Source organism: Ostrinia nubilalis, chromosome 14 (assembly GCF_963855985.1).
Source record: "Ostrinia nubilalis chromosome 14, ilOstNubi1.1, whole genome shotgun sequence".
Classification (NCBI taxonomy): Eukaryota; Metazoa; Arthropoda; class Insecta; order Lepidoptera; family Crambidae; genus Ostrinia; species Ostrinia nubilalis.
In genome coordinates this window covers 8,563,136-8,585,722 of record NC_087101.1, presented here as the reverse complement: position 1 = coordinate 8,585,722, position 22,587 = coordinate 8,563,136, and the positions used below count along the sequence as shown (strand labels likewise).

At 35.8% G+C, this 22,587-nt stretch overlaps 2 protein-coding genes across 2 annotated transcripts; one reads left to right on the top strand and one right to left on the bottom strand.

Moving 5' to 3' along the window:
• The first annotated feature begins 3,123 nt into the window (after positions 1-3,123).
• LOC135078094 (zinc finger protein OZF-like) lies at positions 3,124-6,836 on the top strand. The gene has a single exon (XM_063972666.1). The coding sequence runs from the start codon at positions 3,239-3,241 to the stop codon at positions 4,649-4,651; it is 1,413 nt and encodes a 470-aa protein (XP_063828736.1). The 5' UTR covers positions 3,124-3,238; the 3' UTR covers positions 4,652-6,836.
• A 6,262-nt stretch (positions 6,837-13,098) lies between these two features.
• On the bottom strand, positions 13,099-16,521 carry LOC135078320 (protein Smaug). Its single transcript, XM_063972919.1, has 6 exons — positions 15,940-16,521; positions 15,147-15,351; positions 14,354-14,997; positions 14,065-14,277; positions 13,416-13,540; positions 13,099-13,242 (listed from the first exon to the last, which is right to left on the bottom strand). The coding sequence occupies exons 1-6, from the start codon at positions 16,190-16,192 to the stop codon at positions 13,099-13,101; spliced, it is 1,584 nt and encodes a 527-aa protein (XP_063828989.1). The 5' UTR covers positions 16,193-16,521.
• Positions 16,522-22,587: the final 6,066 nt, after the last annotated feature.

Sequence of the window (22,587 nt, the reverse complement as noted above, 5' to 3'; positions counted from 1 at the left end):
CATTTGTTTTTTTAATTTTGTAAGTATGAAGATTGTTTTTCTCAAATTTAATTAATGATAACATTTGTTAATACATATCCTATTATTTGTTTCTGGAAAATATAATGCCACAAAAATACAAACAATAGGTCTTAATAAACAACATTAGCTAACATGGTTTTTAGCTTAAAATAATTGAAATCTACTTATCTTACAACTCTTATGTAGGTAAATAAGTAGGTAGGTAGGTAACTATGCACATTTTAAACTTATAATAAGTACTTATATCTATTCCAAGGATTTTTGTGTTAAATAGGATTAATACAATTAAAGCTACCTACTTGAGTTCCTACTAACCCTAGTCATAATATTCCTAAGAAATTAAAAAGTGCTAAGCTATTGACACCGTTTACACTCTTTGACAAATTTAAATTTGAACTAGTGACCCGCCCTGGCTTCGCACTGGTGGTAAGAATAACATAATAAATCTACCTCTTGAATCACTTTATCTATTTAAAAAAAACCGCATCAAAATGCATTGCGTAGTTTTAAAAATCTAAGCTCACAGGGACTGACTTTTTTATACTATGTAGTGATATAGCGATATTAAAACATTGTTAGTGAAAATGGTACTTCTTTTAAAACTTTGTTTATACATTTTATGATTAATGTTTTATAATGAATCAGTGTTTTAACTAAATAAAATTACGGTCTACGTAAAATACCATAATCTACAGAAGCAATCCCGCATCTTCCGTAGTTTTGCAAGTGCAATAAACTCAGTTCTTAGTGCAGTCAGTCAAAGTTAATCCGAATGAATGCACATCTGAGATTAGGGATAAAGTGTCTGTCACACAAATGCTAGCTTCGCCTCACTTGAATGGATAATTCGAGGCTTTTATGCCTTTCATGTGGGATGACAATCAGACGGACCACCGTGACATCTTGTTAAGTATTTAAAGTTTGGTAGAGTTGCCCAAGAATGGCAATGGCACGGAAGTTGGTGATACAATGTTAGAGCAAAGAAATTGACAGTCATCTCTATTGGTTTTTTAACACTACAGTGAGTTTTATAGATACCTACATACAACCCTAAGGCTAAGAACTAACGGCGCGATTTTCACCCGCGCCCGCGGCGGTTAAGTTGTGGAATTGCGGTTTTATTTCAAAACTCACGGGAGCGGTTATTTGCGCGGTTATTCTAAGAACTCACGTGAGTTTGTGCATTAGTTTTTACTTAAGTATCTGCATTCAACAGAAGCTGAGGGCCCGCAACCGCCGCGGGCGCATGTGAAAATCCGCGCCATGAGTTCTTAGCCTAAGTTGGGAACAAGCGTAAGTAAGTAGGTAACTAAGTAACTATATTAAATAACTAACTCACTAGCTAATCTCATCTAATCTTCAACTACGAATAATAACGCGAGCAAAAGGTGGGTTGTAGGTAAAAATCATTGGGGAGGCCCTTGTTCTGTTCAGCAATAGACGTCCTAAGCTGTGGCTGAAATGATGTATTTTATTTATTAGGACAACCAACAAGACAAACACGCATACATGGAATTACTATAACTAAAAGTGCTTAAAACTAAGTGTTGTCTTAATTAAAGGTAGCCTTTCAAAATAAGCGTCACAGACGCAGCGTCTTTAGCTTTGGTCTTGTGCCACCAACGCCGCGTCACTAACTCGCTTCGAAAGGCTAAAGACGCTGCGTCAGTGACGCTTAGTTTGAAAAGCTACCTTAGAGGCTGCCACGGCATGCAATGTGGACAGTTGGATATTTAAAAAATAAGAAATAGAAACACAATGATGATGATGAAGACCTACATGCTCCTGCACCTGTATTAGCAGTAGTTCGGTTTTTAGTCCAGTTGACCGAACTACTGAAACTTTTCAGTTGGTGTTTTCGTGTCCCTTACATACATAGCAAGTGATTAGTAAATATTTTTTTCTAGCTATCTAGCACAGTGTTATGGTTATCGCCTTAGCTAAAAGCGAGGCCTTACTTAATTGTAATATTCGGCCTGATCGTCACTTACCATCAGGTGAGATACAGGTAAAGAGCTTCCTCGTTGTGGATTAAAAAAATATTTATTTAATATTAAAAATAAATAATAATTCGAAAACTGTAACCTCATAAACCGGGCGATTAGGATAATTATCATTGGGGATCATCAATATACCTAGGCCATTTTCAGCACTGCTGAATCAGCAGTAGGTAAACATCCTGTGACTGAAATGATGATACTAAAAAATTAATTACCTACACTAACAATGAATTTATTGTGTTCTGTCTGTGGTTCTGTTCCCTATGTTAACTTGTTCAACTATTTCTTTTCAAAGAATAATAGAATAAGAATTACAAATGTGGCGATTCACTAGAACCTCAAATGTTGCACTGATTTGTTTTATTTGCCTAAACTGGTGCATAATATTCACGAACACATAGTTATTAAAGTACCTAGTTAATACTTAATCCACCAGTTGTAATCATTAATAGTCGGCGAAATTTTTTAGAAAATAAAATTACAGAACAATGCGATTCCTTTACTTTCCCGCCAAAAAGAGCCAGCTAAATGGAGCCATTCTTAAATTAAATAACATGACGATTTAGGAGGGGACCCCTCTTCTCCTATGTCAACATGTCTTATTTTTTCTTACAAGCGGGTGAGAGGTTCTTACGTAAGATTACAAAAATGCGCAAAGTTAAAATTATACTTTGAAAAATGCCGAGTTGCGCTCGGATGAGTATGTAAACGATTTCCATTTCCATAGCAACGGACGGACCCACGCCACCTACACTGCGCCTCCCGGGAGTTCCCCGTTTCTTTTTTATTATTTTTCCAAAAATACGCTTTTCTCTTAATCTTTTCAGTTATCCCAACTTTTTACTGAATTCATTTTATTTATTTTATTTTATTTATTAGGACAACCAACAAGACAAACACGCATACATAAAATTACTATAATTAGTTATAGTAATTCAACAAAAATTAGGTTTTTTTTTTCACCTTGATCCCGTGATTCGCACCCTTTCTAAACTGGCTAAATACTCAGAACTCCTGGCGAAATTTTTACAATAATAAAAAAGTAAAATGACAAATTTGACAATTGTATTGTTGATTGTCAATATTGTCATTTTCGGGGTTTTTGTGACTTGTTCAAAATTGTTTACATTGATCAATACAAATTAATTATTTAACGTTTTAATGATAATTACTTAACTTATTAAGTTCATAAAAAAGTACAACTAAAAGTGATTAATATGGATCTCAAGCTGTGCCGCTTATGTGGAGAAACAGTCGGAAACGTAAATGTTTTTGATACCGACCAAAGTGGTGTCTCGATATGTTCAAAAATCATGCATTGCTGCTCCAAAATCAAAATAGAAAATTATGATGGACTGCCTTCTGTTATTTGCGTCTGCTGTGAACAAAATTTGGCTACAGCTTACCGATTTATATTGAAATGCGAGGCCACTGATAAGACTCTGCGGTCTCAATATTTGGAATCCAAACACAACACTGTATTGACTAAAATAGAAATAAAATCTGAAGATTATGAATTTAATAATAGTGATCATGACCTGTCTATGAATTACAACTCGTATGATGAATTAGATGTGCCTCTTGCAGTTGTAAGCAAAAGAATAAAACTGGAAAATACAAAATCATGTAAAAACAAAAGTAAAGGTTTTCCAAAACGTAAAAAGAAAAGAAATAAACAGAAAGGTCCTGAGAACTGTTCCGTGTGTGGAAAGGAATTCGCTAACCCTTCCACACTGTTAATTCACATGCGATCTCATACTAATGAAAAGCCCTACCAATGCGAATTCTGTGATAAAAGATACAAAAATGCGGGTAGTCTAAAAAGACATTCAGTCAGAAATCACATGAAAATAAGAGCCAGGAGATTTATCTGTGAGAGTTGTGGCAAAGGGTTCTACACAAAGACAGATATAATAATCCATTTGCGGACGCATACAGGGGAAACTCCGTATTCCTGCTCAGAGTGCCAGGCTGTGTTCACCCAGCTGAGCTCGTTGATAAGGCATAAAAAGAATCATCTAGGAGAAAAAACAGAAGCTTGTGATGTATGCTACAAAAAGTTCATTACAAAAGACTCACTAAGAAGACACCAAATGGTTCATACTAGCAGTAAACAATATTCATGTAATATTTGCCTAGGAATATTTAAGTATAAACAAAACCTCACCAAACATTACAAGGTCCACTCTGAACCGAATAGTTTTGTATGTAATCATTGTGGCCGTACATTTAATTCGAAAGGGAACCTTAAGACTCATATGGACAGACTACACTCGGAAAAGTCTGGTTACTGCAATACATGCTCTAAGATTGTTTCAAACCTTGAGGTGCATATGTGGAAGCACACTGGAGAAAGGCCACTCAAATGTGAACTTTGCACTAGAAGTTTTTGTGAAGTGAGAGCGCTTGCCCACCACATGAACTTCCGTCACAATAAGACTGATAAATTCAAATGCACAGTTGAAGGCTGTCTATGTGGCTTCCCATCCCGCCCAATGCTCGAATATCACATTGCCAAAGTACATGAAAGTTGCTTTAAATATCCATGTGACAAGTGCTCCAGAGGTTTCTACAGAAAAAATGATTTGGTCAGGCACAAAATAGGAACTCACAAGGAAAAGTTGATGTAGTTATGATTTCTTGTATTTGTTTAAAGAAACAATAAAATTCCAAAATAAAAATGTACCTATTATTATTTTTCACCTAATCATGTACATAAAGGTCTCATAAAGTACTACACCATTACCACAGTACCACTACCGTGACTACACCCTGTATTTTAGGTTCTCAAAATATGACATCCAACAATACATTGTAAGTTTAATTAGGAAATGTAAAATTTATTGTAGTGTAGGATCTAACTTTGCTTTATTCCCATTGTACACACCAAGTTTGTTGTAATGTAATGCTGTTTTGGCGATCATATGCGTAGATCGTATTAGCACCAAACTACTGATTTTCATGAGCAAGCCCCCTATTGATAATAATTTGTATAATGAAAATAAAACAAAATTATACTATACAATAATATTTATTTAGTGCTGATGAATATCATGATCAAAAAATAAACCATATCACAGTCCACCACAGAACTAAAGAACAGAATCAATAGAAAGAGAAAGAAACATTGAGTACTTCTATACAAATGATACTTTGTATTGTTGATTAGTTTAAAGGTGAAATTTATAGACAATTAATAATATAAATGGTTCAATATAACAGTAATTCCATAATAACATCATCATGGACTGCTTAATAATTATTTTTATTACATTCAAAAATGTATTTATGTCCTTCATAGTCATTTCATTTATTAATTTATTATAATATTATCAACACAATATCCTGCATGTTTTGTACAAAAACAATAGTGTTACCTTATTACAATATTTATAGTAATAAATACATTGCATTCTAGTCCATTATTTACATGGAATCTATATAACATTTTGTATGTAAATAAAAATAAAAAATTGCACATGTTACAATCAGATTTTTGATCCAGTCAAAATGTATAATCGATAGTTTAACCTAAATAAATAAATCATACGCAAACATCATAAATTATTCAATCATCAGTCAACAGATTATACTATCTAATTACATCAACATTTATAATAGTTACAAACAGACGCAATTGTGTATAGTGTTACAGGACAACAATCACAAAGACAGGACAAACTATCTGTAATACCGATTAGGCCGTCGGACTCGCGTTGATCCCGTAGTGACTTCCTAACTATGTACAATACCACATTAGTTGACCAACATAACAACAAGAATTCTGGTAAATTCAGAGCTGATGCTCTGGCGTCGCATCACAACCGACACTTCGTCACAATCCCGTGATATTTCTCTACATGGTACACACTGGCAAACTACAGCTAAGCATGTGGTTTGTGTCATTTAAAAACAATTTCTTGTAGCCCTATTTCATTATTACTAAACTAAACCGAAGAAATGAAATGTTAGCACCAGAGAAATTTATGTTCATGTGTAGTTTAATAGTATTTTTCGATTGGCCGAGTCGAATCGAGTTGTGTCGTTGTCACCGATTTTTAGTTCATGTTATAAATTAACAATACTTATAAATATGTATTTACATTAACATTAGCGTTTGTTACAACCAAATTTGAATAACTATTATGTATATTAATGAATCCTAAATGGTCAGACGAATTTAGCTTACAACCTCCAATAATTAATTTGTATTTTAGGTTAAATTAAGGCAACATTTCTCTAGCTCTCATTTCTTTGTCAAAATAAGTATACATACAATACATACATCTATTAAAAGTTAACCATATCAACACCCATACTTTATAGAAAGCAGTGATTTAAATATGCGTTTTGATAATTTAAATGTAAAAACTCAGGGCTAGATAATTTGTATAGAGTATATTTCAGAGAAATCCCATTCGTAAGACATAGATCTATTGGATTTCAAAACGAAATCACTGCTAATAAATTCATAATATCTATAACAATATAAAAACATATCATAAATTAAAACATTCTTAAAATAACATGCACATTGCAAACCAGCTCCCTAAATATTGGCAGTAGCAGTCTATATTGCTATTTTATTTTTTCCCTGGTACTGTCCACGCATACAAGCATATAAATTTCGTTGTCAGTGAACTACTAGCCTTAACGTGGAAGATACATTATTGTGAATTTCATTAAAAAATACAAGTAAACATGTCATAGAATTAATTTAAATTGCTTCACTTTTGAGACAGTATAATATAATATGTGCAGTATAATGCAAACATTGTCCATGTATATGAATAAATAGAAAAATAATCTATTTAATTTAAATTCTAAAGTGGAACTATACCTACACCAATACATTTTAAAAACTGACTTGTTTGGAACTAACATCTACTGAACATCGAAGTGAAAATTCGATCAATAGGAAACGCCATACGTTATTGTTTTATACATTATAAAAACTTCGTCGCCAAAAAAGCGTAGTGTCACTATAAATCTGCTGTAATACGTTTCCTTGATTTTATATTTTGTTATTGTAGTGTTTCTAATAGTCAATATCATGTTAGTCCCAAAAATCAAATCAAATTATGGTTGCAATCCTTTTGTGCCATTTCCTGAAATTCTCTCCCAATCAAATGACAAGAGACAAGACTATCAAATAACTGTTACAACAACCAGAATATATGTCTGTTTGCTGTATTAAAACGTTCTCTATAGGCTGCATCAATAGACTTCAGCAAATTATTAAAAAAAATTTTTTATAGAGAACTAATGTTCTTTACATTTTGCAAATGGATTGCAAGATTGCTTACTTCTATTGGTGCGGACAATAGAAGCTATTTGACAGCCACAACCTGTCTTTTGTCATACCGATCATAGAAAGTGTTGTTTACCTTTGTCTAGCACTGTATCACTCAACGCTAGTTCCACAAACCCATCAACTGATCGTTTCCATTGGGGCTGAAAAGTTCAAGTTTATCTGGCACAGGCTAGTTCAACTGCCACCGATTTCAACATCCTCAAAAATGAGATAATTTTAATGTCTGGCACCGAACTAGTTCAACTGTCCGATCTCATTTTGCCCGCTGGCGCTTAAACAGATTTCGGAGTTGGGACACTAAACTTGTTACCGTTCCAACCGTCCATAAAAGTTCCATTGGTGCTAAAAGAGCTGTATACTGGCTTCTCACTCACCAGCTCAATTGATAGCTTGTTCCGTCATCTGCAGACACAGCGCATCCAGACTCGAGTAGTCGTCGGACAGGACGGACGCGGGCGGAGGGGGGCGGGGTATCGCGTGAGGGGGGAAGGGCGGGTAGGAGTTGGACTTGGGCCGCGGCAGCAGCGGCCCGCGGCAGGCGGGTGCCCACGTCCGCCTGTGGATAGGCTTGTAGCCGTTGTGAGTGCCGACGCGCCATCTGTGGAGTGGAAGAGGCAACGGTGAGTAAAATTTCGATGTAAGACTTACCACCTCGGCCTAATAACAAACTATGTATTTTAAATTCTGGAGTAAATAGAAGATAGAAAAAAAATATGTTGTTACAAAGCATTGAAGAAAACAGTATAAGTATGGCCAGGCCTGTTCATCTCCGCGAGTTTACATCGAAAACAAAACACGCACGATGTCCCACCTACAGGATACCATTCGACAAGGCCTCACTGTCATACGAGCGAACATTGACTCACGCACGCGTATTCTTGACCTGAATGTCTCCAACTTCCTCATTGGCCCTAGAGCAATTCCAAGTATACCATCAATAAAAGCCTAATTAGAGTCATCAAACCTCTCAGTCATTCAATTAGAGCCATTAGAACTTCATAACTATGAGTTGTTTTCTGTGTGTAAGCTGAGGACACGTGTCCCCAGCTGACACATCTGTATCTTCGTAAATATTTATGCTACGATAATGTATTATACCTCAAAAATTACAGTCGAATCCAAATAGTAGGCTTTCCAATTTTCAAGACTTTAGCTCAAATACTGTTAAAACCACGATCAAAAAACTATGTGCGAGCTGGAGTACCGTGTCTCCAGCTTACACATCTGTATCTTTGTAAATATTTAAGCTACATCAATGTTTTATATCTCATAAATTAAAGTCGAATAAAAAAACCCGACTTCAAATCTTTCAAAGCTTTATCTCGAACCGTTTTCGAACTACGAACCGATATGTATGTGTAAGCTGGTGACACGTAACACACGGTGGATTATTAAAACCGTATAAGTTAGAGTTGCGTTTTAAAGATCAAATAATTCGTTATAATTAAAGTACACACGAGACATAATTTCAAATCTCTAGGCCTCTTAGTTTCAGAATTAAAAGCCAAAACCTATTTTCCCGCCAAATAATTCAAATAATGTGGGTCGACTGCGACGTTGCCGTTCCGTGCGTCCACTAGAGCAGTCGAATTTGAACCTAAAAACTAGTAGCGTTTGAATCATTTTTATTTGTAGTTTAAATCATTTAATTTCGATTATAAGAATTTTAGACTAGGAGCCGGCTGATTTGTGTATTGAGTACCTAATAACCTATATTTTATAAATAAATAATAATAATTATGGTTGAGTCCCGGGAAAGGACGTAGGATAGATTTTATCCCGGTTTTTGAAATATGATAAAGATTTTCATCATCATCATAAATCATCTGAAAATTATAAATAACTTGAAAAAATCGAGTATTCGGGTAGCCCTAGTGATACTCTACCTCTGGGCTTCGGCTTGACAGTACTTTTTGGGAAACCTTGTATAGATGACCCACGCTGAATCGGTAATCCGGTATTGACGGTGGCGCCCCACTGTCAATGTCATCGACAGGACAGTCCAGTATAGTTCCAAAATACTGGACTGTCCTGTCGATGACATTGACAGTGGGGCGCCACCGTCAATACCGGATCGCTGGTTCAGATTTTAGCCATGTTGGAAACCATATAGTTGAACGATGGTAGCGCCCCCCTGTCATTGAGTTTGGTGGGACAGTTCAGCGTGGGTCATCTATATTTTGGAACTATATATGTCGTTATGTTTGCTTATTCTTGTAGTTAATTTTTTTTTATTTGATTCTTCAACAAAAGAAGAAGAATTCAATGAGGGTTTTCGCGATTGGAAAATCCGCCAGATGGCAATACGTAGACGCGAGGTCCAAATGCTGCATGATTGGTTATTTTTGACATGACATTGACAGATATGTCAAAATCCACCAATAACGCAGCATTTGGACCTCGCGTCTACTTATTGCCATCTGGCGGATTTTTCAATCGCGAAAACCCTCATTGTCAACTGTGTTTGTCATAGAGCAAAATCTGTTTGTAACCATAGAGCAAAATATAGTTGTTGCCCATTTTTGCCACTTGACGTAGCAGAATCGTGGGACTTCACGGTATTTAAATAAAAATTAAAGTGGTTGCGTTTAGAAACGCCACAAATATTTGAGCCTTTGGAAACAAGTTCGTTACTTGTATATTAAAATATAATTTTGTTTTACCTAGCTTTTTCTTATTAATAAAATATAGGTTATTAGGTACTCAATACACAAATCAGCCGGCTCCTAGTCTAAAATTCTTATAATCGAAATTAAATGATTTAAACTACAAATAAAAATGATTCAAACGCTACTAGTTTTTAGGTTCAAATTCGACTGCTCTAGTGGACGCACGGAACGGCAACGTCGCAGTCGACCCACATTATTTGAATTATTTGGCGGGAAAATAGGTTTTGGCTTTTAATTCTGAAACTAAGAGGCCTAGAGATTTGAAATTATGTCTCGTGTGTACTTTAATTATAACGAATTATTTGATCTTTAAAACGCAACTCTAACTTATACGGTTTTAATAATCCACCGTGTGTTACGTGTCACCAGCTTACACATACATATCGGTTCGTAGTTCGAAAACGGTTCGAGATAAAGCTTTGAAAGATTTGAAGTCGGGTTTTTTTATTCGACTTTAATTTATGAGATATAAAACATTGATGTAGCTTAAATATTTACAAAGATACAGATGTGTAAGCTGGAGACACGGTACTCCAGCTCGCACATAGTTTTTTGATCGTGGTTTTAACAGTATTTGAGCTAAAGTCTTGAAAATTGGAAAGCCTACTATTTGGATTCGACTGTAATTTTTGAGGTATAATAAATTATCGTAGCATAAATATTTACGAAGATACAGATGTGTCAGCTGGGGACACGTGTCCTCAGCTTACACACAGAAAACAACTCATAGTTATGAAGTTCTAATGGCTCTAATTGAATGACTGAGAGGTTTGATGACTCTAATTAGGCTTTTATTGATGGTATATTTGGAATTGCTCTAGGGCCAATGAGGAAGTTGGAGACATTCAGGTGTATTCTTGTGTATGATGGAAGAAAATAAATAAAATGGTGTACTAAATACTGTGCAGTATTTAACTGCCTAAATAATAATAAAAACGCAGAATGTACTTTTTTAAGTTGCCTCAAGACTCTGAGAGGTAAATAAGTAGTTAATATTATTCATGATAATTCATGCTAAATCATGTATTTCCTCCGCTATTTTCCGCAGTTTGGCACCTCACGTCACATCATTTTACCGAAGTCAGCCCTATAGCTTCGGCGCAATACCGATCACTGACGTTTGTCAACAAAATGGTGCTTGACTCTTGATACAGGCTAAATTACACCATATTGTTAATGACTTTGAGCATAATTTTTTTTAAATACCTTCGCGAAGTAAAACTTCTGCACGTAGTACCAGGCCTGTTCATCTCCGCGAGTTTACATCGAAAACAAAACACGCACGATTGCCCCCTACAAGAGTACTATTCGACAAGGCCTCACATACGAGCGAACATTGACTCACGCACGCGTATTCTTGTGTATGATGGAAAAAAATAAAGAAAATGGTGTACTAAATACTGTGCAGTATTTAACTGCCTAAATAATAATAAAAACACAGAATGTACTTTTTTAAGTTGCCTGAAGACACTGAGAGGTAAATAAGTAGTTAATATTATTCATGATAATTCATGTTAAATCATGTATTTCCTCCGCCATTTTCTGCAGATTGGCACCTCACGTCACATCATTTTACCGAAGTCAGCCCTATAGCTTCGGCGCAGTACCGATCACTGACGTTTGTCAACAAAACTTCTGACAAACTTGCTTGACTCTTGAGACAAGCTAAATTACACCATATTGTTAATGACATTGAGCATACATTTTTTTAAATACCTTCGCGAAGTAAAACTTCTGTACGTAGTACTTATTATTATTTTGTGGTAGTACTTATTATTATTCTGTGGTAGTACATACCTGGGCTTGGGACACCGCCTGTTGAGCGGCATGTCGCTGACGTGGTGGAAGAACTGTCGCGGCGGCAGGCGGTGCCGCAGCCGCTTCAGCGCCGCCTGCAGCTCCGGCCGACTGAACGCCTCGTGGTGCAGCGCCTGGGAGAAAGAAATCCATTGGAGGACGATGGATAGCTGGAGGACTTTGGATAGCGTTGGCTATCTATCAACTATCCTATAGTCATTATGCTACAAAACTCTATTAGATAGTTGATTATGACGGTTAAAAAACTGGAGGACGTTGGATAGCTGACTATGGTGGGTATCAAACTGGATTGGAATATGTGTTAAAAAAGTGTGTGTGTGCTTATGTTGAGTTTAAGACTCAACATAAAACGCAGAGGACATTTGAGGTATTGAGGATATGGATTTTATAGATCCAGGAGAAGAGGTCAGAATTAAAGCGAATACAGATACGAATATCCGTAATACCACAAAATATAACAGAAGGTAAACTCATGTATGTACCTCGCTTTGCATACCTCTCTCGCTCGCACGCTCGGCCGTCGCGCTAGGGTTGTCTTGTCATGTGTTGCGTTTATTTCGTTATGATAGAAAAATGTAACTCTTAATACTATGCAAGAAAGACAATAACAGATATCCACGTATACTTATTTATATTTAGTACGTTATTATAGTAATAGTTTGCAAACAAATACACGAGAAGGAAGTAGTATTTAGTTGAGTGGTTGACACTATTATCCAACTATCCAACTAATATTATAAATGCGAAAGTTTGGATGTCTGGATGTTTGTTGCTCTTTCACGCAAAAACTACTGAACGGATTTTGATGTAACTTTACAGTATTATTGTTTATAACCCTGAATAACATATAGGCTATAATTTATGACGATCTGTGACAAACTAAATTTCACGCGAGTGAAGCCGCGGGCAAAAGCTAGTTATCTAATAATTCCTAAAACCTCTCTAAAACAATTCGATATTCCTAATAATTGAGTTGGCTTTCAATTTCAATTGAAATTCAAATAAATAACTTACTTACCTCCCCGAATCAACTGGTAATTTAAAAAATGAAAATTCGGTATTTAATGATGAGTTTAAGCAACCAAATACCGAACAATTAAAATACGACTTTTTCTGTTCACTCATTTTCGTCAATTTCGCAAAACAAAATAATATCACAGGCGGTTGACCGGCGCGTGACTCAAGCGAACCACAGCGAACGTGTGGCGAACGTCTGTCTGTCGCGCCACGTCGCGCTCGCATTCGTCCAAGACAGTCTTGCTCGAGCGGTGTCTGTCTATGTGTGCGTGGCTCGAGCGCGTTTAGTATGGAGTTTGTCTTCTGTTATATTTTGTGGTAATACCCCCAAAGGCCCGGTTGCGATCAAGGCAGAGCGGAGCGGAGAAATGTCGAACGGACGAATTTTTCTATAGAATTTGAGCTGTGTGGAGTGGATAAAAGATGAGGAAATAACGAAATCTTATTAGTTATTCAAAACACTTTTCTGCTCCACTTGGTGGAAACCGGGCCTTACCCGGTACCATCACATAAATTAAATTAAATATAGATTTACAACACGCCTATGATTGTTACGAATAATATTTATTTAGTTACCTTTTCCACCAGCCAGCAGTGCAGCGACAACGGGTCGACGGGCAAGTCGAGCTCGCTCTCGTCAGGCGGCGCTAGCGTCGGCACGCGAGCGGTCGCGCCCGCGCCGTTGCATAAACTCTTTGATGCTGGAATTAACGTTTAGTTAATGGCTGATTTTACAATCATCAGTTAACTTTTAACTGAAGAATAAACTTGTCATTTTGACATATTTCCCATACTGAAACTGTCAATATGCCAAACTTATTCTTCAGTTAAAAGTTATCCGATGATTGAAAAAGCAGCCCTAAATGTAATTTATTGTCTATTATAGCTAATAGATCTTTAAATCGTAATGATTAGCAAGATTGACAATTTTGGTTCGGTACTGATGAGACTCAATACCCAATTAACTGAGATGTTTGGCTGTTTCTCTGTTTTTTTTTTTTGCAGAAATTTTAATGGTTACATCTCACATCTTCTAAATGTACATAAATTAATCATTTATCAAACCTGGTCCCAGTCACAACACAAGTAATAGGACAGCAATCTACAAGTTGTTTTGTAGTATTTTTTTGTAAGTCAAATTAATTACTTGCTTTAAAAAAAACCACTAACCTATTTTAGATATAATGAATTTAATTTACTATTAAATTATAAAAAAACTATTCACCAGTGTCCAAAGCGCGTACTATCGCGACGGGCAGATCCGAAGTAGGCAGCATAGGGCTCACTAAAACCCCCCGGAGGCGTTCGAGAGCCCTTGCCGCGGCCGCCGCCGACACGCCTGAAGATAACTCCGTCTCCACCGCTTCCAATGTTGCTAGGCGTTCGTTTAACTTCTTTATTGATAAGAGCAATTTGTGGCGAGCACCTTTTGTTACACCTAAAAGGATAAAAAAGTTAGATTTTACCATTTAGTAGTTAGTTTTGAATTTTTTAGTAATTGTTAAAACACTCACCTAATTCTTCAAGGTACTTCTCATCTATAGCCATCATTTGTTCATAGGTGATATTCGTAAAAAGCCAAACATATTTGTGTAACCTCAAACTCTTTAGCCACTGTGCAACGGTCGACATGCCAGGATGTTCCGTATAATTATTTGATTTGAGCTCATCTAACCTTGTTTCGCTTCCTGTCGTCCCGTACATTATACTTATTGGCCTTATCTGGCCTAAACTATGCTCACTCGAGAGTGAAAAACTTCGCGGTTTCTGCACGAAAGGCTCGTCACTCAGATTCTCGGCAGAGGAAGACATTTGCATAAAATTTGTTGATGGAGGAGTTAAACTATTCGATCTTTGAGATTTCGGCTGAGATATTGCCGCGTCAAAATTCAGTTTTTCACCTTCTAAACTAAGATCTACATCCCTGCCATTTTTGGAAAAGGATTCCTGTAATATATCTGTATAACATGACTCTAATGTGTCAAGCATTCCTCTAAATTCAACATTTTTGCCTATTGTCCTCCTAAATGAATTGCTTGTGCCCCAAATGTTTGTTTCTGGCAATAGGCAAGGCTCTATTCGCTGTTGCCATACTGATTCTGTATTTCTATTGCCTGAAATGTGATTCTCTAGGTAACGTAGCCATTGTGTTAATGTACTGCAACAAAAAGAATATTAGAATTAGCAATTCTAATTAATGAACCCAGTCCTCATCTAATTCCATTCAAAATACAAATAAATAAATAAACTAGGTATTGTAGGTATTTTTCTATTACAAAATGCAAGAGTCAACAATAATGACAATACCTTTGGTCATGAGCCGTTAAGGCTGGATGGACTAGTAGGTACGAAAGTAGCTGTCGACAAAGTTCGGGTGCCACAGACGACCGCCGAGGCGCGTCCACGCACCTCTGAACGAGGGCAGGGGTGGCAGTCATATACACATCCTTGCCCCGCTCATTGTCGGTCCGGAGGAGTGGCAAAAGGGTCAAGAGTTGCAGGAGTTGCTCACCTGCGGAAATATAGATTGGTCTTAGCAGAACAGTAAATAGCTAAAACCGACATAAAATCTGACACAACTAGGTACAAGTAAATTAAATTGTTTTATTGAAAGATGTAGAGAATGCTTATAAATTGTTGTCTTTATAATGTTAAATGTTATTTCTTTTAATATATAATAATAATAATTTAATCATAATGATTATGATAATGTTAATCTGTCATTTGAAACATAGCTGATTATTATTTAGAATTAACCAACTGCATTGATAAGAGAGTTCATTGATAACATGGATTATATCGGGTGAAATCTGTTCAAACACTGACAAACAGGTTTTACATAGAAATAAGATGTAATCATTTAAACATAGCATTTTATTGCACAGGGAATAACATTTTCACCAAAATTTTTTATTAAATAAATTCAAAATCTACCTACACAAAAAAGATTAGCAAACTGCACATTTAGACTAATATTAGTTGTAAGTAAATTAAGAAGAAATATAATGGAATAATATGTAGATTTGAACCTAGGAATATCTCATCAGATTTAGACTGAAATAAATAGGTTTTTTTTATTTTTTGGTAAATCAAGTCTTACCCTCATCCTCGTTATCATCCGTCCTAGGCGTGAGGAGGCTCGCCAGCAACGTCTCGTCGTTCGCGTCTCGCTCCAGACGCTCGTCCTCGACGTGGTGCTGCAGAGCCGCCTCCACAGCTCGCTGCACCAGCTTCAAACCTGGCCACGGCACTCTTCGAGCTAGGGCACAAGCTAACACAGTCTTCTCACATGCCCCCCATTGCTCGAACATCCCGGCTACGCCCCCCAGCTGCTCGTAAAACGTGCCGCTCATCTCGACAACAGCATATCAGCCCAACAATATCAGATTTGTTTGTGTTCTACACGTCAAAGGTCCCTGACAGCTGATCGTCGAGGCAGGATTCAGCCCAAAGTAGGACGATCCTAAACTCGAGCAGGTACGTGGACGACTGGCACGAATGTTTACCGCTAATTCAAAACTTATTTTACACAACAAAATTACAGGTAGATCAAAAAACATTACTTTCGGTTGCTGTTCATTATATATCGAAATCCAAAATGGCTGTCCACAGATTATCGAATGATTATTTTTTTAAATCAAGTGATTTTGTCATTCTGTCATCTGATACTTTTAAGGGTAAGTTCTTCTGATTACGTTATATTCAATAAAATAACGTTACTGGATTTTTTAATTATAACAACTTTCCTAATCAATATTTAGAATAAACACATCCATTTCGTAAAATTATTTTTCAAAACAAAAATTCTGACTGACTGAATCTAATTCTAGCTTTTATTTCGATGGATATTCAGTGTGTACAGACAGCGCCATCTCTTTAAACTAATGCGCGGCAAGATAAGTTGAATTCATGCAAGTTTTGCGACTAAAGTCAACTAAAGTTCTAGACACGCGGGTCGCGGTAGCGTTTCAAGCCAAGTTCATTTAAATATATCTAAAAAAATATAAAAACTTTTTTTATGAAAGCAGCAGTTTATTTACAATAATGGCTGAACAATAGAAACAACGGTAGACAGGCGATTTATAGAAAACAAATGAAAATGTTTCATCTTAGTTCCAGTTGCTATCGATTTGATTAAATTTTGAGTTATCTTTTTTCCTGGAATTTCTTCCGATTGGTCCTGGTTCTTGACGTAATCTAAAATATCTTGCGAGGCTTTTATTTTGCACATGTTAATAAATCCTGATAGCTGTTGGTACGTTTCGAATGGGAATACTCCTGGAATAATAGGCACATTAATTCCGGCGGATTTAGACCTCTTGATAAAGTTCTCATATATTTTGGACTCGAAGAAGGCTTGTGTTAGTACGAAGTTAGCGCCGATGTCGACTTTGTGTTTTAGTTGTAGTAATTTTTCGTCACTGCAGTCGGGCAGGCCTGCCACCCCAATGCAAAAGTAATCTCCTGTTTCATTTCTGATTGTTTTGATTAGTTCTTCGCTATTTTGAAAGTCTGACGATTGTGGATTGAACCCTTCTGAAAATTAAAAAGTAGAAAGTTTACTAGACTATCCAGTTACATACCTAAGAACAGGGCAGAGCGCTTATTTCGAAGCTTCTCGTAGTAACGAGCTGATATTTTCACGTAATAAAAAGTTTAGACTTTATTGGGCTTTAGGCGGTGTTGGAAAATGTAGGCAAGTCGGCCAGACTATCATTAGGTACAACTTGCTTAAACTTGCATAATAAATCCTAAGCCTACAATATTACCTACCTACCTCTCATGTGGGTGGCTTCGCTAGATCTGTAAATAAAACATTGTACTTACCACCTAAAACAACAAACAGGTTGCAAACTTTTATTTCCTTAAAAGTATCTAGTAACTGGAGCAAGAACTCCTTCCTGAGCATATCGCACGACAGATGCATCAGGACCTCTTTATTTTTATTTCTTAGATATCTCGCCAATCGCAATGGGGCGATGTCCAGGTTTTCATTCTTATGGGTCTTCGCATGCCAAGTTATGGAGTAGAACAGTGGCTCTATGGATAGACTGTCCAACTCTGATGTTGAAACGTCTGGGGTCACTTCGATAGAGAATGTCACCTTCTGTTGGTAGCAGTTTGCTATCAAGTCAGCGACTTTTGCCATTTTCAATTATCTGTAACATGTTTCATTATTTCTTATTCTATACGAGTAGGTAGTAATGCTTAAGAAATAGTTATTTAAGTAATTGTAAAACATCTAAAAGAAAAAAATATCCACGTTTCACCTAAACTAAAATGCAGATCGTAATACTAAACCATAAATCCGTCTTTATAGATAAACCCAATCGATAAATAAATTCCTAAGTTAGTTAATTAATCTAAGCCTAAGCCAGTGCATTTTATTGAGAGAAAAAGGTTTTGATGAGTTAATTAATTCCAATTCACTGTTACTCCACTGCGGACAACAGGAATCATCAAATTAAAAGAGGTACGACTTATGTTGCCTTTCACTAATCACAAACGTTATTATGTCTGAAAATCACTATCTACCACCATGATCTTACCTAAGTTTTTTCATTTTGTAAGCATGTTATATTATTCACTAAGTAAACAAATTACCTATCTCCATGCACTTGTGCAATTGCCTTTAAGCATGCAGTAAGTACCTATGACTTGTCTTCCTAAAGAGCTATAAAATGGGATGTTCTCACAAGTTGTATTGAAATTAAAGTCACATAAATAAGCTAACTCTACATTGGTATATAATTATTGAAAAAACTCACCGAGCAGAACAACCGAAGCCACAAACACGCCGCAAGAGTGACTGATTGATAATGTAGTAGATCATTAATGACAGTATTTAACAACTGATAAGAACGTTTATATTTTTGTGTATCTTAATACGTACGAGTATGTGGCCGATACCGCGTACCGACATTATTGTACCTACGTCTGAGTAAAATTACTTGCATTTCCTGAATACCTTTATTGTACGAAGAATTCTACACAGGATTGGTTAGGAAAAAGGTGCGGAATATTATGTGAAATAAAAATCATAATTATTAATGACGTTCTGTATTATGACTGTTCCATACAAGATATCAATCAGTCATCATACATTATCACAACCAAAATTACAATAACGTAAAAAAACATTCGAACCCACTACTTAAAAGTAGTTAATAAAGCTGCTTAAAAGCCGTGTAATTATTTAATTTGTCTAAATATTATCGTTTATATAAAATTGACTACTTATTTAATCATCTAGAGAAGATTATACTGCGATTACCACAAACATTGCTTGGTTATGACGGACTATATTACAATGACAATATTACTAATATTGTGTAAAAGCATCCAAACACCTAACACTACGTTTGTCTAATACGACGTCTTATTGAAACTACTACTATTCTTACGTATGTAAGTTATTGTTACTGTTTGGTAAAGCTTCGTGTGGATCAACGAACCAGTCACTGATCGATGGCAGATAATACCTACATAATCTACGTAAGTATATTGTATTGCGTCACGCAGTCCCTTTAAAAATAGGGAATAACCTGAGAGAGTGACTACACTATATTCAACTTCTATAATCGTCAGTAACGAGGTAGTGCTTGACGAGTGGTTAGGTAGTGGTAGTATGTAGTTGTTCAAGAGTGAATAAAATAACTACGTGTAGTTAAAGTACTTCTCAGGTACATGACATTAGACGCTGGTAGAAATTATTAACTTCATAAGATAATTTTCAAACAACGTACCAAAGGTAGGTAGGTAAGTGTCTGGATAAGTAATACATTAGTAGTTCTTTTTACCTTAAAACACTACGCCTTTGGAATGTTTTAAGTATTTTATGCCTATCACAACGTCATTCAGAGCCGAAATATGGAATGCCAAGATCGTTATCATTTACCCCATGTTATAAAAAACCTTTTAGCCACTTGAAAAAAAACAGAGTAGCACAGAGAAACACAGACATTAGAAATAGTAGGTACAGATTTTCACACCTTAATTACTTTAAGTAGCCTTAAATCTCTACTTAAGTACGAAAATGTACTTTTACATTGTGTGTGCTTACTTATACGACAAGAATTGAGTAGTACCAAACATCACACATTAACAATTTAAAAAATAGTGTGACAATTAACGACAAAAACAATAGAACCGTGAAGAAAATTACAATAGTCTAATTGTTATTAATATGAACAGATTAGTTACACAGATTAGTTACTAAATGGACAGTAACAATTTAATTAGGTGCTGAACATTTACTTTCTCGTTTATATTTTAATTACTGGCATTATTTAACAGCCGTGACAATTCTAATTCAACAACAAACACTACTTATGAACTAAATATTATGTAGTTTGTTAAAGCCATTTTCTGCTTTACATGTTATACATGCCTTATTACATATTACCACACGACCAAGACGTAACAACTAATGTGTTGTGATATGTCTAATTGTCTAATTAATTCTTACACTAATTTTATAAAACGGTGTTTATATTAACAGCCACGCAAAGGAAGTGTGATAATATTCATTTGCCGGGCTTTGGATGCTATACGAAAGGTAGACCGATTGAATTACACGAAATAAATTATACCGAACTAATAAAAATATTTACGTAATCATCTTACACAATTATTATTAAGCTTAAGATACGAATTAGCAACAAAATAAATAGTAATCGCATAGTAACAAAACTTATTAGAAAATGCTTTTTGGTCCTCAATAATTTTAACACATTTGAATTAAAATACTTTCATAGGCAGTATAACTTTCACAGGCAGTTTTGTTTAACACTGTGACGTTGTTTTTTGTCTTTTTCTTGAAAGGGAAACGCTACAATTTTAATGTATTGTATTTAGCAATATCTTTGGGAGCATTTTAGCCCAGCTACGATTAAGGTACAAAACGTTTTAGTTATTTATTCGGCAAATGTTTTAATTTAGTGCTCCGTCAGATTTCCAATGACGCTTGCGACGGTAACTGTCGGAATTGACACCGCATTCAGTCTTGTCTTCAAAAGTAACTTTATGAGAGGTAGTTTTATTTACAAGGGCTGTCCACAAGGCGAAAGTAACTCGAAATGTATCTTACAAGCGTAGCTTTCGGTGGGAATAATACTTAATATTAGGTTTTAACACCAATTAAAATCAAAACCACTCTGAAAAAGAGCGGTAGCGATTTAGTCCTTAAACGGTTACGCGAAATAATTCAGTTACTTATTCATTAACTTTTTGTACTATATTGAACCTACTCATTTAAAATATGACGTCATAATACTTAATGCTATGTATTATTGCTTAATTGCTTCGTGAAAACTGTAAAAAGCAGTCTCATTCACGTAGTGTGACGTAGTCGCTTCGTAGCGCTCTGTCGTAGCACTATCTGTCGTAGCCGTAGCCTCGTAGCACACTCGTAGGTCGTAGTTGAAAGGTCGAGGTATTGTAGCTACGAAAATCTAAAGACGACCCAGATTTTTTTTATTATGAAAACGTAATATAGGGTGTTATAATGAGAGTTTTAATAATAAAAAATTAAATAATTGTGTTTTAATAATAAAAAATCCGAACGATTATCTTAGAATTTCATCAGATGGGTCATAAAATTCGAGAGCACGACACCTGAAGTTATTTTACCAAGTAAATACCCGTTGCCTTGTCAGTACAGCACAAGCTCAATACGAGTAAATTAGTAGATTTATTGGCGTATTAGAAGCTGCAGAAAATTTAACAAAAAACAAATGAATGAGTTACGGACGCTTAACAATGCGGTTTCTTCTCACTTACGTCTAACACAGCCAGTAATAATAGACTTAAATTCATTTCGGTATCTTTGATTGACGAATGGATTACGATAAAGTGAATGAGTCGCAGTTATTTTTACTACTAACACGAATCTGAAAACGCAAACATTTCAAGTGACTTTCTCCTTACTTTACTGAGCCACTGAAACACGTTGTAAGGAAATAGCAGTATGTAAACAATATGTACAGTCCTATCAACTTAAGCTGAGAATTGCATTTGTGTGAGTGATCGCCAAAAGTACCGTTAGTAAAACACATACAAATAAAATTAATGTTTTATTAAAAGGAAGTCTATAAAACACTTGCTACCAATTGGGCCGATGTAACGACACTTGACACATCCTTTTAATTAAATAAATAAATAAAAACAGGTCCTCGCTTAGCATATGCCAAGGCACGAAGTACCTCGACGCTGATATTCTGCGAGCACCGTTTATAGAGAGGGCGTCCAGCCAGCCTTATAAAATACAACGAAAAGACTTGAAACTTTATAAAATTACAAAATAAAAACAGACTAAAAACTTTTCGTTCACACCTTTAAAATACGTATTCAATTTGCATAAAATTTCTTTCACTTAATGGATTTCGTACAGGAAATTCACTTACAGTAGGAGCCATTTCACTAATATTTGGAACACAATTACATAAAATTACACGTATCTGCTACCAGTACCGGGGATGAAGTGAAGTATGTGAGCGGCAAGGAAGCGGTGCGTGGCGGACGCGCCGCGCTTCAAGCCGCTTGCTATAAATAAACCGGTTTAAACCATGCGCGGGACGCGCCGCGCTTCAAGCCGATTGCCACTCTACACTATCGGTGTGCACTCACACAAATGCAATTCTCAGCTTAAGTTGAGAGGACTGTAGGTATAGTAATACTAACTTCTTCCAAATTTTTATTACAAACGTTACAATGTCAATTAACTTTGAATAATTGTTGTATTAATATC